The following is a 22,558-nucleotide window of genomic DNA, read 5'->3' on the forward strand; positions in this document are numbered from 1 at the left end:
TTTGTAGGGCTTAAAATTCAAGTAAAACCCACCACTAGCTGGGTCTGGTTTTGTGTATTATTTACAATCATAGAGCTCTACTACCCAGATGAAAACAAACACATATAATGGACGACGCAGCACAATTTGGCAGGGTTCTGACCTCGACGGTGAAGACAAAGTTGCCTGTAGGCTGTCTGGTTACTCTGAACCACCCGACCCAAGCAAAGTGGGACCAGCGCAGCTATGTGGAGTGGTGCTAGCTGTGCTAATGTTAGCTTCACATGGCAAAACGTAAGCCCAATTGAATAACTGAACACAACTTTGACTGTTTTCTAAGCGTTTTATTTTCTTCAGACAAGGCAAATAGCCTGATATAGAAATTACTATCTAAACAACAAGGAAAGTAGTCAAGATCCTTATCTCCTAATCTTAACATTCCCTTCAGATTATGTTCCTGGTACCCAGAGAATAAACAAAAACGATAAAATCTGGGTTTATGTAAATATATGTAATTGTACAAACATTCCCATGTGCTGTTTTTACATGTTCTGTGCTAACTAGCAAATGTTAGCACACTTAAGTTTCTATGAATCAGTTAAAGTAGAAGAGATTACAAACAAACAGCATTGCTGAATTGCTAGTTAGCAAGATTGATGCTAAAATCTACCTTCTAGCTAACCAAAGACGATCCTTCATAATCATTCTAACATGTTAGCAAGTATGATGCAGATATTTAACATTAGCTTAACCAAACTAGCACACATGGTACTTGGTTAAAAAAGAAGTTAACATTGTGCTATTATGTGCTAATTAGCTACTCTAGGATGGTTTAAGCAGGGCTAACATTACACTTGCTAATCGGCAGTTAGTCAGCATTTCTATTATAAACATTTAGCACACTTAACCAAAAGCACAGCTGTTGTCGTACCACCATTAACTGCGTTCTTGCATTGTTGCAGACTTTCAAGCATTGTTAAAAGCTTGGTAGCATTTCTGAAGCAACTTATGTGAAAGTTTTAAGGATTTATTTTCAAGGACCATTGGTTATGAAGGTTGAAGTCTTCTCAAAATGGTTCAAACACTTTCCTTCCTGTTGATCTCTTTTTATTCTCTTCTTGCTCTGGTTGCGGTCTGTATATTTTCACATAAATCTCTGCTGACTTCATTCTGAACTGCTGGCACTGTATCCCCTCCTCGCCACTGGTTTCCTGGCAGCCGCAGAGACTTAAAGATATTCGATTACCCTCTCTCCAATGCTCCTTTAAAAAAAATCAGACTGAGGACACGACCAAGACTGCATCTCTAAACAGAATAGATCTTTCCCCATGACTATTGACTGTGTGATCAGAGCTAGTTCAAACTGGATACATCCCTGCCAGGCTAAGGAGAAGCTCTTTCTCTTCCTCTGTTGGTTGATGCTTACAAAGCTTTTTTACACATCTTTGATCACAGTCCCTGCTGCTGTGACAGATGCTACTTGTCCAACCTATCTACTCTGACCTCGAGGAGGTCAATATAACAGCAGACTCTCATTTATTCTGGCCGTGTGTCCACAGAGTCCTCTCCTGTCCATATGGTTAAACTAAAATGTTTCTGAGGCATAAATCTAAAGACCCAGACTACCCCTGGCAAATTCTGAAGCTTGGATGTGAAATGTTGTTTAGAACCGAGTAATAATAACTCAGCCGTTATTAAGACTTATGTGTCTGGATGTTTTGTCAGTCCGTGTTAAATGTGTGTGTCATACATCGTACGCCTGTCTGGACCTCTCGTAATAGCTACAGGGGTTGATAATCTAAATCTGTACTAATGTGAACAATTCACATTTTGAGCTGTCAAACCAACTCAGAGTGATCGCCTAAAAGAAAAAGTCATTTTCAGAGCAGCTTGGATTCATTTTTATTCATGTTAGGCTACTCGTTTCCAGAAATGCTGGACAATCAAGACTAAACCCTGATGAAACAGGGTCAATAAGTACATTCTTATGTTTTTTTTGTTTTTTGTAATTTTACTCTACCTTTACTTCAAAAACTAAATACGGTAAGTAATTTTTGTATTTATTATATATATTGTGGTTTACATGTCAAAATACAGAATGTTACTGGCAGCAATTTCACCATAGTCTACTGTACAAAAAAAGTATGTACTGCTGTAGAAATACAGTAATTCATATGTAATATAAATGTGTGGTAATTTGCTGTAGATGCAACATTTATAGTGTTTTACAAGTAGCATTCAGAGCCAAGAACCTGTACTAGCCTTTCTACTTTTATTGATCATATTTTGGGTAAATTTTCATTATATGATTTTTTTTTTTTTTTTTTTTTTTTTTTTTTTTAATGTCAGAAAGGACATATAGATAAGAGGTAAAGACACTGACCAACGATCTTGACACTACTACCTTTGTTTTACACTTAAATAGATCACATTATTTTAGTGGCCAAAACTTTCTTATGGATACAACAACTGTATTCTATAGAATCCAAAACTCCCTTAGAAATGAGTTACAGTCAATGATTGTATTCTGCTGAAAACAGCCTATGACTGATTTTACTACTTACTGGAATGGAGTGTGCAGCAGTAGAATGAAATAACTGTAACGGAACAAAAATAAGTAAAAAGTAAATTAATAAATGAATAAAATAAACAAATAAAAAAAATTAATAATTGAACGAAACTGAATATTTCTAAACGTGTTAAGTATTCTTTTTCTTTTCTAGTATTTTATGTCGTACCGGGAAAATATTGTGACGTACGCGCGCCAAGTTCCGTCAACGCTCTGTTTGTCAATAAAGCTTCACTTCCAAGCCGGCCAAGATGGCGGAGTACGATTTGACAACCAAGATAGCACATTTTCTGGACCGGCATTTGGTTTTTCCTTTGCTGGAGTTCTTGTCAGTTAAAGAGGTAAGCCTTCATATACATTAGATATCGATAAATAGCATTGTAAATGTTTGATTAGGTTCATTTTTACCCCAGAATCCGGCTGCTGACAGCACTAACGCCTCCCTGACGGCTAGCTGGCTAACGGTTACTATGCTCGTCAGTTGGCTTCAGACGCGAGCTAAATGTTGGATTGAATTCGCCAATAATATCTCAGAATGGTTTCAAGTTAGCCGTAGTTTTCATTAATGATTTTGTATTTGGATTATAAATTTTTCATTAGTGGAAAAAGCTTGGTGTTGTTGTTTTATTATATTGAGCATATAGGAATACTGCTGCCAGAATGGTAAGAACTGCCTAGTCAAACCAGGCCTGGTGTCATTTACCTTTTCAGTGTAGTTGTAAACAATCAAGATTCAACGTTCTTAACGGTAAAATAAATTGCATTTATTCCAATTTTGACAGATCTACAATGAGAAGGAACTCCTCCAGGGGAAGCTGGATCTCCTCAGCGACACAAACATGGTGGATTTCGCCATGGATGTGTACAAAAACCTGTACGCGGACAAGGAAATTCCACACTGTAAGAAAACATCCCTTTCAGTTTGTTCTGATTTCAAGTACAGTCATGCCTACACTATAAGCAGAAATGACATATCGTGCAAGATTTCAGTCATATAGGAAGGTTTGGTCATTTCCCCCAGTGGTGTTGGGGAAACATATTTGATTTTGTCGGGGTACTGTTTCCTTGAAATAAGCAGGTTTAAGAAACTTGACCAGTAGGCTATTTGTAAGAACAGATAAGCAAGAAGAAATATTCCAGTCCAAGCTGTTGTCAAATAATGAGAACTGGAAAAAAAAAGGTAGCAAGGAAGTATCGTCAAGTCATCAAAATATAACTAAGGTAAATTAAAAACAACATTGTTCATCTAAAAGTAGTAACTAATAACTCTGAGTGACGAACAAAGTTCAAGAGACAAAGGAAAACTCACAACTTATATATTAGGTCCATGATTATTAAAAAGAGGATGATCCACATCCTCTTTATTTACTGCAGTGTTCTCAGAGGTCACATGTGAGCTGGCTGTGCTTTTATTCATTTTTTTTTTTATTCATTTTATGCATCGATAAATCACTTGATGTTAATTTTTTTAAGAACACTTTCATGTGTGTTGCACACTGAAGAAAGCTTGTGGCAGACATGTTTCTATTTTTTTTGTCTTCAGGTGTTTATTTCCTTGTCTTATAAATAGTTAACTAAGTTTTGGAGGTCATGACATCTTTATGCCGACAGCTGTTATAGTTTTGCCGATCATTTCTGCTACAGCTGCATTTAAAGTAGAGAAAAACAAGCAATGTGACCTGCTGAAGTTGCAACAGTGTGTTGATGTGAGAATCTGTCCTGCTTCAGCCCTAAGGGAGAAGAGGAGCACTGTGGTGGCTCAACTTAAGCAGCTCCAGTCAGAGACGGAGCCGATTGTGAAGATGTTTGAAGACCCAGAGACCACTCGGCAGATGCAGTCAACGAGGTCTGATCGGCTACGGCCAATTATTTCTTTATCACAATACTGGTGGTACTAAAACAACTGTTAAAGAAGACTATACAGCCCCATCTGATGTGTATTGATGTGCTTTTTTAATTTATATTTTCCAGAGATGGGAGGATGCTCTTCGACTACCTGTCAGAGAAACATAATGTAAGTTGTGAAAAGTGTAATCCATGAAAAAAACATCTCATTGTTCTCAAATTGCACTGCACTCCAGTCTTCAGAGGAGGGTTTGGTTTCCATAACAACTGGCTGCCACTGTTAGCCACCAGGGCTGTTATCCAAATCATCCAACATCCAACATCACCCACCAGAGCGCTCACTACCTCTCACTGATCGGCTGCTCCCAGTTATATTAGATTTATTTCTCTCTGGTTCTTCAAGTGCAGATATTTTACACGTCTTCTTTCAGATTCATCTGCATATCAAAGCTTTGTTAAAATTGCACACTCAGTTTTAGGGGGAGGATTTGTTGTCAGTGAGGAAAAAGACCAGAGCTTTTCTTTTGCTGGAGAAGATGAAAGATGTAAGATGCACTAATAAGACACATTCTGTCACTCTCGCAGACTCAATTAGTTTTGGATGTGGGGGAAAGAAAAAGAAAGTAGCTACGATGAAAAAAGATGTCCACTGCCTGTCATCTATAATACACAGCCAATTTCTTTCATTGAAGTCCACAACATTTCTTTTCAAATAAGCTTGATTTCAGGTTGAAGTGTCAAACAAAACATCTGTAGACTTGTTAAGTTGTCAGCTGATCTTTGATTGCTCTTCCTTTTTTCTTTCTTTAATTTTTATAGTTTCGGCAAGAATACCTGGACACTCTCTACAGGTACGCCAAGTTCCAGTACGAGTGCGGTAACTACTCTGGAGCAGCTGAGTACCTCTACTTCTTTCGAGTTCTGGTAAGAGTAATGTTAGACTGATACCCTCACACACAAACAGATGATTTCCTTCTTGCTTCTGTTTTTGATATAAAAACTGAATCTGTTGCCATGCGCTCAGGTTCCCTCGACTGACAGGAACGCTTTGAGCTCTCTGTGGGGTAAACTGGCCTCTGAGATCCTCATGCAGAACTGGGAAGCTGCCATGGAGGACTTGACTCGCCTGAGGGAGACTATTGATAACAACGTAAGTGAAGAAGACTCAGAGAGTTTCATGTTCCGTTTTATTTTATTGCCGATGATTCGATTAGGAGCATAAAAAAATAAAACGAGGCGGGTTAGGCAGCCTTTGGCAGCACAGAATGACATTTTCAGTTTCTGGTGTAATAAATTCTTTAGCAGGAAATAGCCAAACTGTGAGAGTGAAGTGTACACAGAAGGCCCAATTAACGACCCATTCCTTTTTATGGTTAGTCATTTCCCTCAGTTGTTACTGTGCAATCTGCTTCTGGATCCCCCCGTCTTTAATTTTTTAGTCTAGAATTTTTTTAAAACACTCTAACGCAACATTTTGTAACTTTTGTCCTTCCAGTCTGTGAGCTCTCCTCTCCAGTCCCTCCAGCAGAGGACCTGGCTCATCCACTGGTCCCTCTTTGTCTTCTTTAACCACCCTAAAGGCAGAGACAACATCATCGAGCTCTTCCTCTATCAGCCTCAGTGAGTCTTTTCACCTGAACACAGAACATTGAGGTTGCCGGTGCTGCTTTTAAGAGCTCGTACAGAACACTGAGTTGTTGCCTCATTAGTTCGAGGGCCATCCCTGCAGAAAAGCACCTTTTGTTTTCGTCTGTGGTAAACGGAGCTGATGATGTTCTTTACCATGGTGTCTGCTGCCTGTGTTTTCAGATACCTGAACGCAATCCAAACAATGTGCCCACACATCCTGAGATACCTTACCACTGCAGTCATCACCAACAAAGACGTACGTAAGCGCCGGCAAGTGCTCAAGGACTTAGTGAAAGTTATTCAACAGGTAAGGTCAGAGAACTCTGGCTGAATAACTCTGATTTAATTTGTCTCAGCGACACATGAAGGATGTTTTTCTTTCTCCTGCAGGAGTCGTACACGTACAAAGACCCGATTACAGAGTTTGTGGAGTGTCTCTACGTGAACTTCGACTTTGACAGCGCCCAGAAGAAGCTGAGGGAGTGCGAGTCGGTATGGAAAGCTTCCTAAAGTTTCCAACAGCGTGTGTTTGTCATGGTGCTCAAGCCCAGATCTGCGCTCAAAAGTTAGCTGTCTCCTGAGACTGAGGGCTAATATGAAGCCTTCCTTAGTTATGGTGCCTGATCTCCTGAGTCCTTCGCATTTAACTTTGCAGCTATTCAGCCTCGGCAAATCCTTGTCTGGCCTGATTTGCTGGCTCTTACTTTTATTCAGTTTGATTTTCAAAGCGGAACAGCTGTCAGATTTGGAGCTCGGTCGCCTTCTCTTAAGAAACCCTTGACTGCGGTTTTTGTAGCTGTGTTTGGGGACCACTTTGCGCGTTCTCTGAGCACTCACATCAATTGGCTTCTCTCCCCTCTTGTATATAAATTATGCAGTGATTGCAAAAGCCTGAACTATGCTGTCAGACACGGAGTGTGAGCACAATGACAGCAGAGCAAAAGGGTTCATTAAGCCTCTCTGTTGTCTTTCTTCTGTTTGCTTTTAATTATCAGAGGGATCTTAAATTACATGTTTTTGTTCATTATGTTCTCACGAGATTATCATCGCATCTTAATTACTGCATCGCCATCATCCCAGGATGATTTTGTTTGGCTCTTTGCTGCTTTTTGTGGTATAGTTAAGTATGTCTCCTGTCAGAAGTTAACTTTTTGACTGATTTAAAATATTCATGCCAGTGGTGGATTTGACTTTTCTCTCTTAGACATACAGTCTGCTCACAAAGTAAGAAAACTAGTGTTAGGTAAGTATTTCTTTGTTAGAATAATGCTTCTTGGGGGTAAATATTAAACCCTGTTTATTTCCTTTTTTAATGAAGTCACATGTCTATGAAACGTGTATTTGTAGGTTGAGCAGCAGAGTTTGTGGGTTGCAGGCGTGAAAAATTTGCCAAGTCTTCTCTGCCAGTGCTCACAGCTTATTCTGCCACTGACTAAGGACTGGATGATTGAATAGATTGTTTAACTGCAAACCGGTGGTCAGTTGGTAAAACTGATAAATGTCAATTGGTGTAGCAAATGTTACTCATAAAAATTCTGATATTGCGCCAACAAGTTACCATGAATGTGGTTTTATCAGTCTACTACACTGTAAAACTGAAACATAAAATGGTTTTAAGCCAACTGATAAAAGAAAAAATGAAAACGAAAAAACCCAGCACACTGGCCAACTTCCAGAGAGAAATAACTTTAATAATGCAACATTTGGGTCAAAGACCTTTGTCAGTTAAATGTTTGTGCCAGCCAATGAAGCCATCTTAAATAGGAAAGGCTGTGTGGCTCCAACCGATCACTTCCCAGCACAATAGAGGTTTAAAAGTTAAAATACAATTAGAAAGTAACGATAAATTACTCAACATTTAAAAGGAACAATTTCAAAACAGCACTAGTGACTTCAGTCCGAAAGAAATACGACATGACCACTCTTATTTAAATGGCCACGTCTTTCACCCAATGATTTTTTTTTCAAACATTAGTTTATGTCATCGTTTATGTCACAATAGTTGAAGTGACAAACTTGATGCACTTTATGTTTTTAAGTTAAGTGTTTGTATGAGACACTGCATCTGACTTTCATTATTTCAAACACAACAAAATCAAAAAGTTGTTTTCGATCAAATACTTAACTGTGTAGAATATCGCAGTTTATCACAATATTGTGATTTTATTGTGGCCCAAGTATCGTGGTGTGTATCTTATCATATCGTATCGTGAGGGTCTTGCCAATACTCACCCCTACTTGCACCAACAGAATTTCAAACTTCACTGTTTAAAGTATATTTTTGTTACCGACCCTTAGTTTTCACTGCCCCAAACATGTCTTGTTTCTTCAGACTTTTATCATCCAATCAACCATCAAAAGTCAAACGGCAGAATCAGCTGTTTGGCATTGGCAGAGGAGATTTGGCAAATTTTTTCATGTATGCAGCCCACATACTCAGCTCTACTGCTCATCCCACGAATGCTCTTTACAAATGTGGCTCCATTTAAAGAGAGAGAAACAGGCTTTCCGATGGTATTAGATTTATTTCCAAGAAGCTTTGTCACAACAAAGAAATCATCTACCAAACACTTCTTTTCCTTAATTTTGTAATAATTCTGATTGTAGTAGTAAAATAATTGAGTATGGATCTCTACAGCTCCACAAAGTTCTGGATAATTATACTTCTTACATAATAACACCCACTTCTTGAATAATAGTGCCACATCTTCCGCCAAACCCCAGCCATTAATATATTCATAAATTCATAGATTTAAGCTCTTAAGGAGATTCAAAGTGGTCAAATATCCCATTCGATGCTTCTGTGATGATCACTTAAAAACCACAGATGGAAACGTCATTTTATAATCTGTGCGGGGCCAGTTGATTGCTTCCTGATTCAGCCATGTTGGATGAGGAGATTTTCAGAGCTTATGAAAGCAAACACATCTTCTGATGGATGTTTGTTTGAAGGTCTGCCGGACCACACTGGGACAGAAAAGTACAGGAGTTTGTTGCACATATCCAAACACGTCTTTAATTTTTGTGGATTGGGAGTTCGGAAAACCAGGCTCCAAATACAGAAGTGTCTCAAAAATAAACATCATTGTGAGGTCGCTCAGTCTTAAGTGGAACATTTTAATGTATGGGTGCAAAAACCAGAGAGTGAAAATGTTTCCAGGGCTACGCAGCACCACACGCTGACCATGAATAATGTGCTGGAAATGATTCTTGTATAAACTGTAGTGCACTCTGAGTACACTTTCAGGGCTATATCACATGTTTTATATTAAAACCACAAACTCTTCTTTGCTCGCTCATGTTTTGAGGACACCACACATTATGGAAAATGTTCTGACACAGAAACTCGAGCCTCTTCCTGGAGAACATTTTGTCCTTGTCCTGTTTTCTCCTCTACATGTTCCATATGTGAGTATTTCTGTAAAGTGATCAAGGCTCTTTGTTCCTTCAGGTCCTTGTCAACGACTTCTTCCTGGTCGCTTGCCTCGAGGATTTCATCGAGAATGCCCGCCTCTTCATCTTTGAGACCTTTTGTCGGATTCATCAGTGTATCAGTATCAGGTACACGTCTCTGAAACGCGCTGGGCTGTGGGGAACAGCGTGTGCTGTTATGAAACAAAAACAGAACATATGAAAAGATCCTGTCATCAGAGGATTGATGCTCCACTCCCATATTTTAAATTTGCTTATTCACATCCCCTCAGTCTTTAAAATTATCCATCAGTTTAGTTACTTTGAAGCTTTTTGATCCCCCTGAAGGATATTCACTTCACTGATACACCCCCTCCTCCTCCTCCACTCTCTCCACTCAGCATGCTGGCAGACAAGCTCAACATGACGCCCGAGGAGGCGGAGAGGTGGATCGTCAACCTCATCCGTAACGCCAGACTGGATGCCAAGATCGACTCCAAACTGGTGAGTTTCTGCTTTCAGGGATCCACTTTCAGATCTCTGAGCTCCAACTCAGTCCTGACATTTTAAGATGCACTGATAGAGGATCTCAAGATGAATGGTAAAAATAAGAATTGAGCAGAGAGTGTGTTCGATTTCCTGTCATTTTCTTTTTGTTCTTGTTTCTGTTTTGTGTAATCCATCAGGGCCAGAAACCCAAAACACTGATAGTAGATTTATTTAATCACTCAGGCCTAACATAAACTACATGAATTAAAAAATGTCTTTTTAAGTTGTTATGAGTAAATGTAAAGTAAAGATTTAAATAAATATAGCACTTTTATTGCTTTATTATAGAGGAAATGCTAAAATACCTGGATTGGGGACAGGCCTAAAACAATGAAATTCTTGCGCATTTGATTTTTCAACGCACAGAAAAAGTATTAAAATATTATCATTGCTACAGTTATTTTTTCATAACTTTTTCAATCTATTTTTGTAAAAAGAAAAAAAAACATTGTATTTTTTTCTTGGAAATTTACCTTGGGGACAGAAAAAACCCTTTTGATTGAAGAATCATCATATGCAGATATACACAGGCGCACATGGACACACATTCATTACTCAAACTTTGCCTGAAATTGAAGAAAAAGTATTGGAAAATGTGCAAATATAATTTTCCAAGTAACACATGTTGTCTCTGAACAGTCAAACTACCCCGGAAACGAGCTGGGCGGATGCCAAAAAAAAAATGCAAAAAATCAAAACTTTTCACAAAAAAAAAAAGAACAGACGAAAGTTTTGGCGTTAGTGTGCAAACATGATTGGCATAACATGGGATCGAATCGCCATTTTAATATGCATCAATTTAAAATGAGAAAGACAGACTCAGTGTTAAAGATGGGTACCAAATTAAGTACTTTTATAGGTACCAATCAAATTCTGCCAAAAGTACTGGGTACCGATATATGTAAAATCAAAAGGTACCATGTTTAGGTACCTAAATGCATCCTTGTGACAGTGAGGGAGTGGAAGAGCGGGTGATTTTCCATGCTGGACATGAACAAAGGATTACAAGGTTATATATTGAAGAATAAATATGTTGAATTAAAAAAAAATACATTTTATTATTAAACAGATTGATATTTTTTGCCACATGAACACTCAGTACCAAAAGAACCAAAAATTGGTACCATTGAGTACCGATATCGATTGCCAGGTACGGAGCATCGATACTGTATCATTTGTGTATTTCATGTTTAAGCCGATGTGACGCAACAGCCGCTACAGTCTGTCCAAAGATTTACCTGACACACCTTCCACATCTGTCTCATCTCTGAGGAACCGAGTAGTTTGATAACTCTGAATTTGTTCCAGGGTCATGTGGTGATGGGAAACAACGCGGTATCGCCGTACCAGCAGGTGATCGAAAAGACCAAGAGTCTGTCCTTCCGTAGCCAGATGCTGGCGATGAACATTGAGAAGAAAGTGGCTCACAGCAACAGGAATGAGGTACAAAGCTCTTATCAGTATTTTATTGTTTCGGGGGAGGTTGTTGGAAAATTTAGTGAGGGAAAATAACTCAAGCTATTCTGGTTGATGCAGCTGCTATCAGAGGACTAATTCAAACTAAATCTGAAATGTTATTTTCACAAGAGTGTCTTGCGATGCCAAGAATATGAAGCTAGTCAGTCAGTGTTGATCAAAACATGCTCCTTTCTTAAGTCCTGTCCATCATACAAGAAGTGAGGAGGCGGCAGGTTTTTTGTTTGAGGGTTTTGAATTTGGGAACAAAGTTTAAGCATTTTCATTTTGTGAAACACTTTTTTTTTTCTTTGTTTTGTTTTTCTACTTTCCACAGACGCCAAACTGGGCTGCTCAAGACTCCGGCTTCTACTGAAATGCAACACAACAACAAGAAGACGCTAAAACTCTTTTATTTTGACCTTTTATTGTATTTGTATTTATTTATTTAACACTCTAACCACTATTGTTATTGCACTACCTGCTGCTAGCTTTTGCTGTTATTTAACTCCCACTTACAAAAAAAACATTGACAGGAGGGCGATCCTTCAAGTCACCTCCTTCTTACTCCAGTTTTATTTTTAATGAAGTTAACACGATGCTCTTCCTCTGTACTGATTGGAAATTTTATTTATTGTGCTTTTATTTTGAAGGGTTAATTTGAGAGCACTGATGTAATTTGCAAGTAAATAAAAAGACATGCAACATTTGTGGGGCTTTTTTATTTATTTGACCACTAGATGGTGCTGTTGGTTCATTTTTGTTTGCTTCAAGCTGTTTGATCATTTCCCGTTTTAAAGTCAGGGTATTTCACTGTCTTCTAATATTTGTGTAAGTAGAGTACACGCTGGTGGTTTTTTGTACACAAAAATATAAAGGAAACTTACAAATAAACATTTTTACTTTAAGGCGGCAAATGTTACACTTTGTAACCAGCCTTGAAAAGAGGGCAAATAAGGATTTTCTTGTGAAAACACTTTGGGACAAGTCACAGGACGTTAATCATGGATTAGTGACACACAGGAGGAGTTCTTCCAGTTTCCTCTGTCAGCTGTAATTCTTCCTGCCGCGGTCGTCTGAGCAGTAAATCTTAAGCCGCACCTTCATTCTCAATATTGAATGGCACCACAAAGCTTACGACTTTGACATCATAACTTCTGTAAATATTTGTCCGGTGTAAACGTGCCCTCAAACCGCAGAGCTTTGTTACAGTGTTGTGCAGCTTTGCAACCTTAATTGACATTGAGTAGTATCTGTCACAGCGACTTGTGACTAAAGAAAGCAGCCTTGTTTGACTTAGTGTCTGAGAAAACCGCCCATCTGTCATTACAGAGAGAAGTGCTGGCATGTGTTCAGGTAAAGAGGGGAAAGTGCCTCAGGTGCGTCTCTGTTCCTCCAGCCTCTCTTCTGATGTTCAGCCCAGGAGGGGCTGTCGAATACTCAAACCACGCCCCCAAAACTCTTCTCCCCTTCACACACGCACTCACTTCTTTTCCAGGCCCCAGTAAAACACAACACATACACACAAAGGCATACACACACATGCTTTTACACACTCTGAGAGCTGACGTGGGCTGAGGTCTGAGCTGCCTCTGGAACAGCTGGTATCCATCTGTGGTCGCCGTTGCTCTGGTTGCTGTTCTTCCTGCTGCTGTGGAGAGGACTCGAACCGGCCCGCTGCAGCCCATTCATACTGCTCTCACTCTGGGAAGAGGACTAGACCAGATCCTTCAGCATGGATATCCTGACCGTCTGGGCTGCCACTAACCCAGCTGTGGCCCGGCTCCTCTGGGTTCTCCTCCTGGTCCTGGCCACCCTCCTGGTCTGGCTCTTCTTCTTCTGTTGCTACAGCTGGAACCAGAGCTCATCGCCCTCCCTGGAGAGGTACCTGGAAGGTAGGTGGGCCCTCACACACCCCCTCTGTGTGGCCGTCTGGAGGCCTGTGATAGGCTCACAAACACTGATGCTTCTTTAAGATTTAGCGCTGAGTTTCTCAGAGGAACACTGTTTTTTTCTGTGTCCTGTAATTGAAAGTTGTTTCCTGTCCAAGTCTGAAGTTTCCACATTTTCCTGAAACTGCCAGTTCGTGTTGGCTCATACTCTCAGTTTGTGGTCTGGGTTGCTCTGATTATTCTTTAAATGTGCTTTTTGGCCATGTGAGAGGACACAGTGGCCCTTTCATCCTCATTTGTACAATAAATGTTTTATTCCTAAGAAGCTGCTGTAAGCTACACATGTGCTCTCCCTTTAAATAAACAGTGGAATTACCCTTTATTGTCACACCACACTCAAAGAAGTGAGCCTAATGATATGATATAAAGTCAAGCTGGTGACAGCATGGGCTGCAGTGTCATGGTAACTGTCACTGCAAAACACACGTGCTTACAACAGTGACTCAGAGTCTGAGTCTGCTTTAAAGCAACATCACATTCACTCCTTGAAACCATCACATTTAACCCACTTCTTCCTGTTTTTCTTCACTCTAACGTCTGATTTTATTTTCTCTTTCCATGCAGTGATGGTGAAGCATTCCAAATCCAAAGCTCCGGCTCAGGTGAGAAAAACGTCTGTCCTTTGTAGGGTTTAAAAAAAGACACCACCTTCATTCACACGTAAAAACGTCATTCTCTACATTCCTTCACAACCTTAACGACGTCCTTTAAGTGCTTTCCACAGTCAGCATGTCAGCTTGTAATACCCACTTCAGACTTTAGAGGTCCTCGTTGACCTGCAGTTGGTTCAGTGTGATTCAGTTGGTGTTCAGAGAAGAGGGACAGAAGATCTTCAAACTTCACCATAAACATAAATGTGTATAAGAGGATTTTCTCGTTTTTTTCATGCACCCTGATGAAGTTAAAGCTCCTATGAGAAGTTTTTGGATGGAAACAAAACAGACAAGAATGAAAGCTGATAGATCTTTAAGTGTTGATTTTCAAGAAAAAAAATAATAGACTAGGGATTGTCTGCTACCATATACTTAAACATGATGTTGAAAACAGTTGGTGGGGGGTAGGTGTCAGTCAAATCTCAACTGACAGTTTATCATTAAAACAGCCTTTTTAAATTTCCAATGGTCAAGATGATTGATTATTTGTTCTTTTGAGTGTTTTCATCATGTATTGTACAAAGAAGGCACCAAAATCAACACCTAGCAAGAATTCCTCACAGGAGCTTTAAGAGCTAAAGTTAACATCTGGTTAAAGGTCCCTCAGCTTTATGAAAGATTCATTTTTAACCAACGGAGCAACCGTGAAACTGTCTTCTGTTGGTCTGTCTTTTGAAAAAGCATACACCTCAGTTTTCAGCTGCCTTTAAAGCTCCTGTGAGAAGTTTTCAACTGGTTATGAAACAGAGTCAAATTGATAGTGATGCCTCTGCGTCATCAACTGTCATTGACAGCAATTAAAACCATAAACACAAACACTAATAATTCCCAAACTCTTATTTTTAACATCTGATCTTGTCGGCAAGGGGTCATAATAATGAGCTGCGCATCACCCAAACAGCCTCTTTGCACTTTTTCCAAGACCAAGATGTGCATTAAGTTAAACGACCAAAATTTTAAGCAGAGAATGGAAAAAAAAAAAAACCATTAATTACATATGTAAAAACAAAGGAAACTTCTTTGTCCATTGGGGACAAAATCATCACAAAACAAATTAAGAGCGCATCATATTTGTTTTGTTTTGTTTGTTTATTCAAACAGGTTAAAGACATATCATAACAAAACAATAAAACAGAACAGAGATAAATAAGATGCACAATGTGTTAGTTTCATTTTTTCACTGCATTTATTTAAAAAATTGACTCCTTTAACTGATACACAGTGTGTTTTGGTGGTCGTACAAACTGGCTGTTTTTTGAAAAAGCATAATCCTCTGAGATTGTATTTATTTTCTCTTTTTTATATTTGCTTTTATCAGTGCTCTTGAACTCAACCCCAGCTTCAATTGACAGCCAAAGCAATTCAATATAGTTAACTACTCACCAATTACTGACAAGAGTATCATTTATAATCCAAAACAATGAAAATGAATCCAACAAGTTTTATTTAGCTGTACTTACTGGCACCCGCTTAGCTAAATGCTAGCATGAGCTGATGTTTTTTGGGTAAAATGCTTAGCATGGTTAACCATTTTGTTAGCTTTAGCATGCCAATTTATTGATTCTGTTTTTTAGTCTTCAAAATTGAAGAAGAGTTAAAAATTACAAGAACTAGAAAGTAACAGACCTCCAAAAAGGAGATGTATAAAGACCTTTACCCACATTTGACTTCTTCTTTGCTACAGTTGAATGAAGATGCAGCCTGTTTTTTTTCTGCTATCCTGCTAACTTGCTAGCATCACCAAGACATAACTCCTTTCCTCAAGATAAACTTTTATTAAATGGTTGAGTTTTATCAAATGTTATTGAAAATTTAAACTGAATCTTGTACTTTTTTTTTTTTTTTGCCTTTGAGCTTTTATGCCTTCATTTCAAGAGACGAGACAGAATTTAAAACTGAGGAGAGAAAATGGACGATGACATAGGTTATTGGGGCAAGTGTCAAAATCAAACTCCGGTGTTGCATTTGCAGGACTATACCCTCTGTAAATTACACACAATCCATCCACAGAGCTGAACCTGTATCACTAAATTAAAAAAACCCTCAGACTTTGTCCTCTGGAGCTTGATCACAGTGATCTGACAGACTGAGAGCTGCATTGCCAGCCTGCATGGCTACCACATTTTGGAGCCTAATAATCCTGACTTATGTAGAAGCACAGTGACTCATCCTACCATATACATCCTGTTCCTACAGTTGATGTTCTGACTCAGTTACTGGAGGAAGTGAAGCATCAAATGTTTCCAGAGTAAGCAAACATGAAAGAAACTGGCATTTGGTAAAGCAGGAAACATCATGATTCTTATTTCAAGCCTTTAAAATCTTTGTTTTCATGCAGAACATCCACAACAATGCTCCATTTATAAAATCTGAGGTCATACATTAATATGCCACACTCCTCCATGTCCTCTTTGGTGTCCATCCAGAGGAAGTTGTTTATATCCATATTCTATGATCTGAAATATTACCTCTAACAGCTGCAGCTTTATCACGCGCCAATTCCATTACTAAGTATTCTGAGAGCAGGCTTATGTTATACTGAGCGATCTGCAGCCGTAAAACACTCCCTCAATGTGTTTTGGCACAGTCAGTATGAGTGTAGTTACACAGTGGAGCAGCACTGTGCAGTCATTGTGTGTGATAAGTTTGAGAGGCTCTCTGAAACAGCTCCAAGCATGAAGCTCTTTGTCTGAGTGTCGCTAACACCACAACAAAGGTTCATTTCTTCCTGCTGCAGCGCAGAGGACAGGGAGACAGACAGAGACATGTGAGGTCTCAGTCTGGAGAACAGAGCTGCGCACAGACACAGATATTTTGTAATGATTAAAAGTTATCAGGCTGTCAAGTCTTTGTTTTCAACCCATCTTGAAAAAGAAAAATAGATATTTGATACCATCTAACATAAAAATGACCCACAGACTTGCAACTAAAAACTGTGAAATTAAATATGAAAATCAACAAGGTGCAAAAAGCACGTTAAATGTTGGAAGCTCACATTTTTTTCACTAATGATCTTGGGATTCATACATTTTTTTTGTTGTATCGTCCCAGGTTTTTGATGTACTTGAAGTAATTCTCAAAGCTTGGGTTGTTGATACTTTCACATGCTCTTTCTTCTGAAGTCTGCAGCCATTCACCATTCAACCAAAATGAGGAAGACTTTTCTCAACTTTACCCCCAGTTCTAGAAAAGTTGTTGCTCTGAGTCAAATGTTGGTTAAATAAATAAATAAATAAATAAATAAACATACCAAGTATTGAACTGATATTTTTTGTAAAAAAAAAAAAAAAAAAAAAAAAAAAAAAAAGATAAAAAATAAATAAATAAATAAAAACAATTAAAAAAAAAAAAAACAAATTCAAAAAACCCCAAAACAAATTAACAAACAAGACAAAACAAGGAAAACCTGGCAACAAATGGTGCCAGCAACACATTGCCAAACACTTAGCAAAGAGTTTTGTTAACTGATGTTGAAAATACACTTCCCAAACATTCGAAAACTGAGAAGACAAATTCCTGGAGTTTTGAATGGAAAATAATTCTCATTAATGCTTGATGTAGAATTTCTGCTCAATTTGACCTTTTCCTTTGTCACATTTTTGTTTCTGATGCACCAAGTGTTTCCAACAGTTAGCAGGGGACTGGACTCTTCCTCTACAGAGCCATACTGTTGCAGAATGTGGTTTGGCATTGTCTTTTTGTATGTTAATATCCAGGGTCTCACCTGAAAAAGTCATCATTTTGATGGCAGCACATGTTGCTCTAAAACTTACATATGTTGTTTGCCATCAGTGGAGTCTTGAAGTATGTGTAAGCTGCCCATGTTATTAACATACATGGATCCTTAAATCATCACATATCCTGGCTTCTGAGTCAAATTTAGTCCTGTGTATCAGTATCAAGCTGTCCTGTGTCCATCCCCTTCAGAGTGGAGATGTTCCAAAATGAATGTTAAATAAGGCTTTTTGGACTACAGGACATTTTGTCACTCTTGAATGGCCTGTGTTGTATCTTTGTCGTGGTTATGAAAGGTTTCCTCTTGGTGTGCTTTATCCACATTTGTCAATTCATTTCTGAACTGTATTCAAGTGGAGACTTCTCTGGTTTTCTTTTTTTTGACTTTTTGGAAATAAATCAAATTTATTTGCAAATGTTCCTCAAATGGGTGGTAATTTTTTAAATTTTGTTATTATTTTTTTTAATCATTTTATTATTTTTGTTATTTATTTATTTATTTATTTATTCTTTAATTTATTATTATTATTATTATTATTATTATTATTATTATTATTATTATTATTATTATTATTATTATTATTATTATTATTATAGTCCATCAAAATCTGTTTTCATCAATGTTTGAAACAGCATCCAAACTTTTTTGGAATTAGGGTTAAACTACAAAAAAACAAACAAACAAACAAAAAAAGGTATCATTTATTCAATACTGCATGAAAAGTCAAAATGCATTTTTTATCCTCACAACAGCTTCTTCAGATAGTAATCAGCAGCTGTGGGAGGGGAGGGACTACAAACATTCCCATCCTGCCCTGCATGTGCCGGAGGGTCAGAGGTCATAACAGAACTGAATGACATTACGTCTCTCCTCCTTCGTACAGTTCCATATGTCAATGAGTTTATTATGAATGCATGTTGTTCCTCAACAAGTGCATAAATGAGAAGCTTGTTCGTGTCTGACAATGGAAATGTCAGTCATGTGTTCTGTCAACCTCCAGAAAGACATAAACATCCAATCATTTTAAGATCTTATATGCTTCAAAAATGATGATTAAGTAGAGACAGAAGTGACTGACATCTCTAAAAGTTTCCAGACATGTGACTTAGAATACAACAGATCCACTCAGTTTCAGAAAATGTCAGTGAAGATATTAATTTACCTAACTCTAAAAAGATCAACATTTGTTGAATTAAACTTTAATATTTTCCTCTCGGGAGCAAATAAACTCGTTTAATGTGGTTATACTCCTCTACGGGGAAATTCAGCTGCAGGAAAACAACAAGGCCCATTTGTTTACCTGACACAATTAATCAGAATCATTGGCCTCTGAATAAGGACGCCTTTGTGCAGCTCAGTCGGAGCACGCCAGATATTAAGAGCTGCTGTTTTCCAGTGTTGAGATCTATAATTGAAGAGTGGACATTCCTCAAAGGAAACTTTAAAAAAGGAGGTTTAGTTTGGAAATAAAAACAGGTCTGGTTCCATTTCAAAAAGTGGCTATGTTTGAGTACTTTTGTGTTTTTTTCCTGAGCAGAGAGGGAAAGCCTCTTAGCGTCATGGTGGAAGTAAAGTTCAACTGTGAAACCTTTACAAATAAAAGTCTGCAGCTACCTCAGGTTGCAACATTTGAGACAATGAGGTGAAATACTTGAACAGTTTCTGTTTCTTTTAGAGAAAGAAAAAGTCCAAAGAGAAGCCAGTCGCTCCTGTCCCCTCACAGGAAGTGGTGGTGAAGGATTCCACAGCCCTCAGTCAGGAGCAAACATGTCCGGCAGTGAGGAAAAGGAAGAGACGACCTCTTAAAGGCGGGGTGGAAACAGTGACTGCAGAGAGATCACAGAAGGTGAGGAACATTTCTGCTCTGTGTGTCACCAAAGGCCTCATTTCCTGACGTTTAACAACTTTTTTCTCCCTATTGCTGCTTCAAAAAGTCCAGAGTAAGTCTTTAATAAGTCTTAAAAAAGGATTACTGCAGGTTGATATCACAGAGATACACAGCCTTATATAGAACAGCATATGAAGCGTATAAATGTATAAACTGACTTCTTTACCTTCCTCAGTGCTCTGCCACTCTTCTGCTTCATGTTGCACTGGTCTGATCAGATTTGACCATTTGGCACAGTGAGTGAAAACCTGGCACGGACTCTGGCATTCAGAGCGGATGGCACGCATCATTTAGGAGTACAAGCTTCCCATGCCCATTGATCCATTCTCTAAGTGGGAGACTAATCATGTATAAGGGCCACACAAACAAGCAGCTGATCATTCATGCTGGTGTCATTATGTAACAGCTCAGCACGACAGTTTTTAATTCGCCTCAGTACATCTTGGCCCCGTTTGGAGTGAAAATGGAATCTGAGAAACAACATCATAAACATGTTTTCTTACTAATAGCTGTTAATTTGAAGTTTTAGAGCAAAGTGCAAACAGAGGTCAGATATTACCAGGCTTAGGGAGTAACGGATTTGTAACTGTAATCTGTTACAGTACAAAAAAAAATATGTAATCAGGTATAAGTGATAAAAACAGGGATTATTTGGCAGGGTAACATTTTGAAATCAAACTGGATATACGACAATGCAGCAGACACATGCACAGTTAGCATGCATGCAACATTGTTTTTTAATGCTCTTTTAATTAGTTTTTTTTTTTTTTCCCCGAAATGAATCCCCAGCAGTCTCAACACTAAGAAAATTTAAATTACAATATTCTTCATTTATATACATAAACTCTCTCACACATATACTCATATAATATACATATATGCACTTACATTCAACTGATAAATAATTACAAAAAATATTGACATGTATTCATAAAAATGAATGTGTGCACCAACTATGCATTACCAGCCACCACTAGTAGTAGTATTAACACAGATGAATTTCTTTGATCAATATTTTAGTGTTGCACTACTTGCCTGAACAGAAACAAATATAGTTTTCTATTATTATTATTATTATTATTATTATTATTATTATTATTATTATTAATAATAATAATAATAATAATAATAGATTAATAATAAATTGACAATGTGATAAAAAATAATGATACTTAAAAATAAATAAACAAATTAATTAGTGGATAAAAATTAGATAGATTGGTAAATACAAAGGAAAAAAAGGAGATTTTTTTCCTGGTTGCTATGAAAAAAATCTCCCCCAGCTAGAAAAATATATTAACAAAAAAAACTACATCTTCTTAATCTTGCAGGTATTTCAAGTTTTCTTGATAAAGCATATTTTCGGTCAACTTTGTAAACAACAAGCTGCGACCTCTGAAAAATTAAAGCAAAAAACAAAGCAAACAATTTCTTGAGTGTCCACTTGAGGCTGGCTACAAAAGCCCAGGGGACTGCACTTACAGCTCTGTTAAAATGTGCATCATCACAGCAAATTACCATGTTTACTGCATGTTTTTATGACAGTTTTCTAAATCATTTGTATCTAACTTACTTTAATAATTATCATATTTCAACCAGAAATTACCGTATTGACCTGAATATAGGATGACCCTGATTATATGACAACCCCTTCTTTTTGAGACCAATCTTTAGAAAAAGACCCAGATAAAGGAAATTAACTTTGTTTAAAGAAACTGTTTTTTTTTCACTGAATATGGTAACTTGGTGTGTTTTGCCACCCAGGAGGGCACCAACCCCCTCTGCTCCCCCTCTGTGCACACTACTGCCCCTCATAGAGTGAATGACGTTAGAGAAATCAGTTATTCAGATCACCTTTTTTCTTTTTTTTCTTTTCTTTTCTTTTTAGTTGGTATTGACAAGGTTACTTGTATTTCCAGAGTCAGACCCTGGTGGACTCTTGATGAACTGCAGTTTTAAACACTTCTACACTGGCTTCATTTCTCACAGCTGAAGGTTACTTCTTGTCGGTTAGGCATCTATTTGTCTCTGGTCCGTCTCCTTTCCATCACAGCACCAGACATGAGTCATGTGTCAACGCACGCCTGCTCCACTTAGTTTTGTGCTGCCTGCATCTTAGATCTGGTAGGCAAGAGCTCTCTCGATCAGATACAAAGGCCCTCTATTTTTTCCAAATTCTGGAGAAGTGACGCGTTAATTTGTGTAAAGCACACTGAGCGGGACAGGGAGTTGTGCACGAAAACCACATTAAAAAACTCCTCTTGACAGCAGAGGATATTTAGCTGGGCCAGGAGTCGGTTTGAGGTTTCACAGCCAAACATGAATGAGGACAGGATTATCATTGGGGTGGGTATCTTGGGAACTCCTGGGTCTTGCGACTCCAGGTGTCTGATAGTCCTGCTACGTGCAGGACAGATGAGAGACCATGCAGGGAATGGAGCTAGACTGGACTTGGATCTGGTGTATCCTCAGCAGTAGCTTAGCCTTTTTGCTAGTTTACGTTGAGCTCTTTGTCATTTCTATTTTGCATAACCAGCTGCTCACTATACATGATCTTTTCCACAGAAGGAAGCCAGTTTCCTCTAAGCTAACTATAAACTTTTGATTCACAATTCAGGCCGAAAAAAAAGTCCAAAATTTGCTCATATATATATGAGTATATGTATTTTTTTTATTTTTTTTTGCAGAATATCCTTTAGAAATTACAGATTTAATAAAAAAAAATGAGCATCAGTTTTCCAGAGTGCACTTTTAAGTGTCAGATCCCATGCAGAATCAGTGTAATCACAGTTTAATGTAAGCTATCAGCAGACCATCTGTTTCCCCATGCTGCACACATGCTGAGCTCAGCAGAAAGTGTAGCATCGCCCCTCCTGCAGAGTCCTGAAGGTG

General features: G+C 38.2%; 1 protein-coding gene across 1 annotated transcript; it reads left to right on the forward strand.

Moving 5' to 3' along the window:
• Positions 1 to 2,753: 2,753 nt before the first annotated feature.
• On the forward strand, positions 2,754 to 12,138 carry eif3eb (eukaryotic translation initiation factor 3, subunit E, b). Its single transcript, XM_074686698.1, has 13 exons — positions 2,754 to 2,889; positions 3,331 to 3,448; positions 4,277 to 4,394; positions 4,520 to 4,562; positions 5,213 to 5,317; positions 5,418 to 5,543; positions 5,889 to 6,013; positions 6,203 to 6,329; positions 6,413 to 6,514; positions 9,474 to 9,583; positions 9,835 to 9,937; positions 11,291 to 11,425; positions 11,775 to 12,138. The coding sequence occupies exons 1-13, from the start codon at positions 2,800 to 2,802 to the stop codon at positions 11,811 to 11,813; spliced, it is 1,341 nt and encodes a 446-aa protein (XP_074542799.1). The 5' UTR covers positions 2,754 to 2,799; the 3' UTR covers positions 11,814 to 12,138.
• Positions 12,139 to 22,558: the final 10,420 nt, after the last annotated feature.

This window comes from Halichoeres trimaculatus, unplaced genomic scaffold, assembly GCF_033239565.1.
Source record: "Halichoeres trimaculatus isolate MK-OKI-2021-1 unplaced genomic scaffold, fHalTri1.1 fHalTri1_scaffold_14, whole genome shotgun sequence".
In the NCBI taxonomy this organism is placed as follows: Eukaryota; Metazoa; Chordata; class Actinopteri; order Labriformes; family Labridae; genus Halichoeres; species Halichoeres trimaculatus.

Bases quoted from the DNA above. Each gene is read 5' to 3' on its own strand.
- eif3eb (XM_074686698.1), top strand. From the start codon at position 2,800: ATGGCGGAGTACGATTTGACAACCAAGATAGCACATTTTCTGGACCGG. The intron at 6,515-9,473 runs GTATGGAAAGCT...TTGTTCCTTCAG, and splicing joins AGCTGAGGGAGTGCGAGTCG to GTCCTTGTCAACGACTTCTT. The intron at 9,584-9,834 runs GTACACGTCTCT...CTCTCCACTCAG, and splicing joins CATCAGTGTATCAGTATCAG to CATGCTGGCAGACAAGCTCA.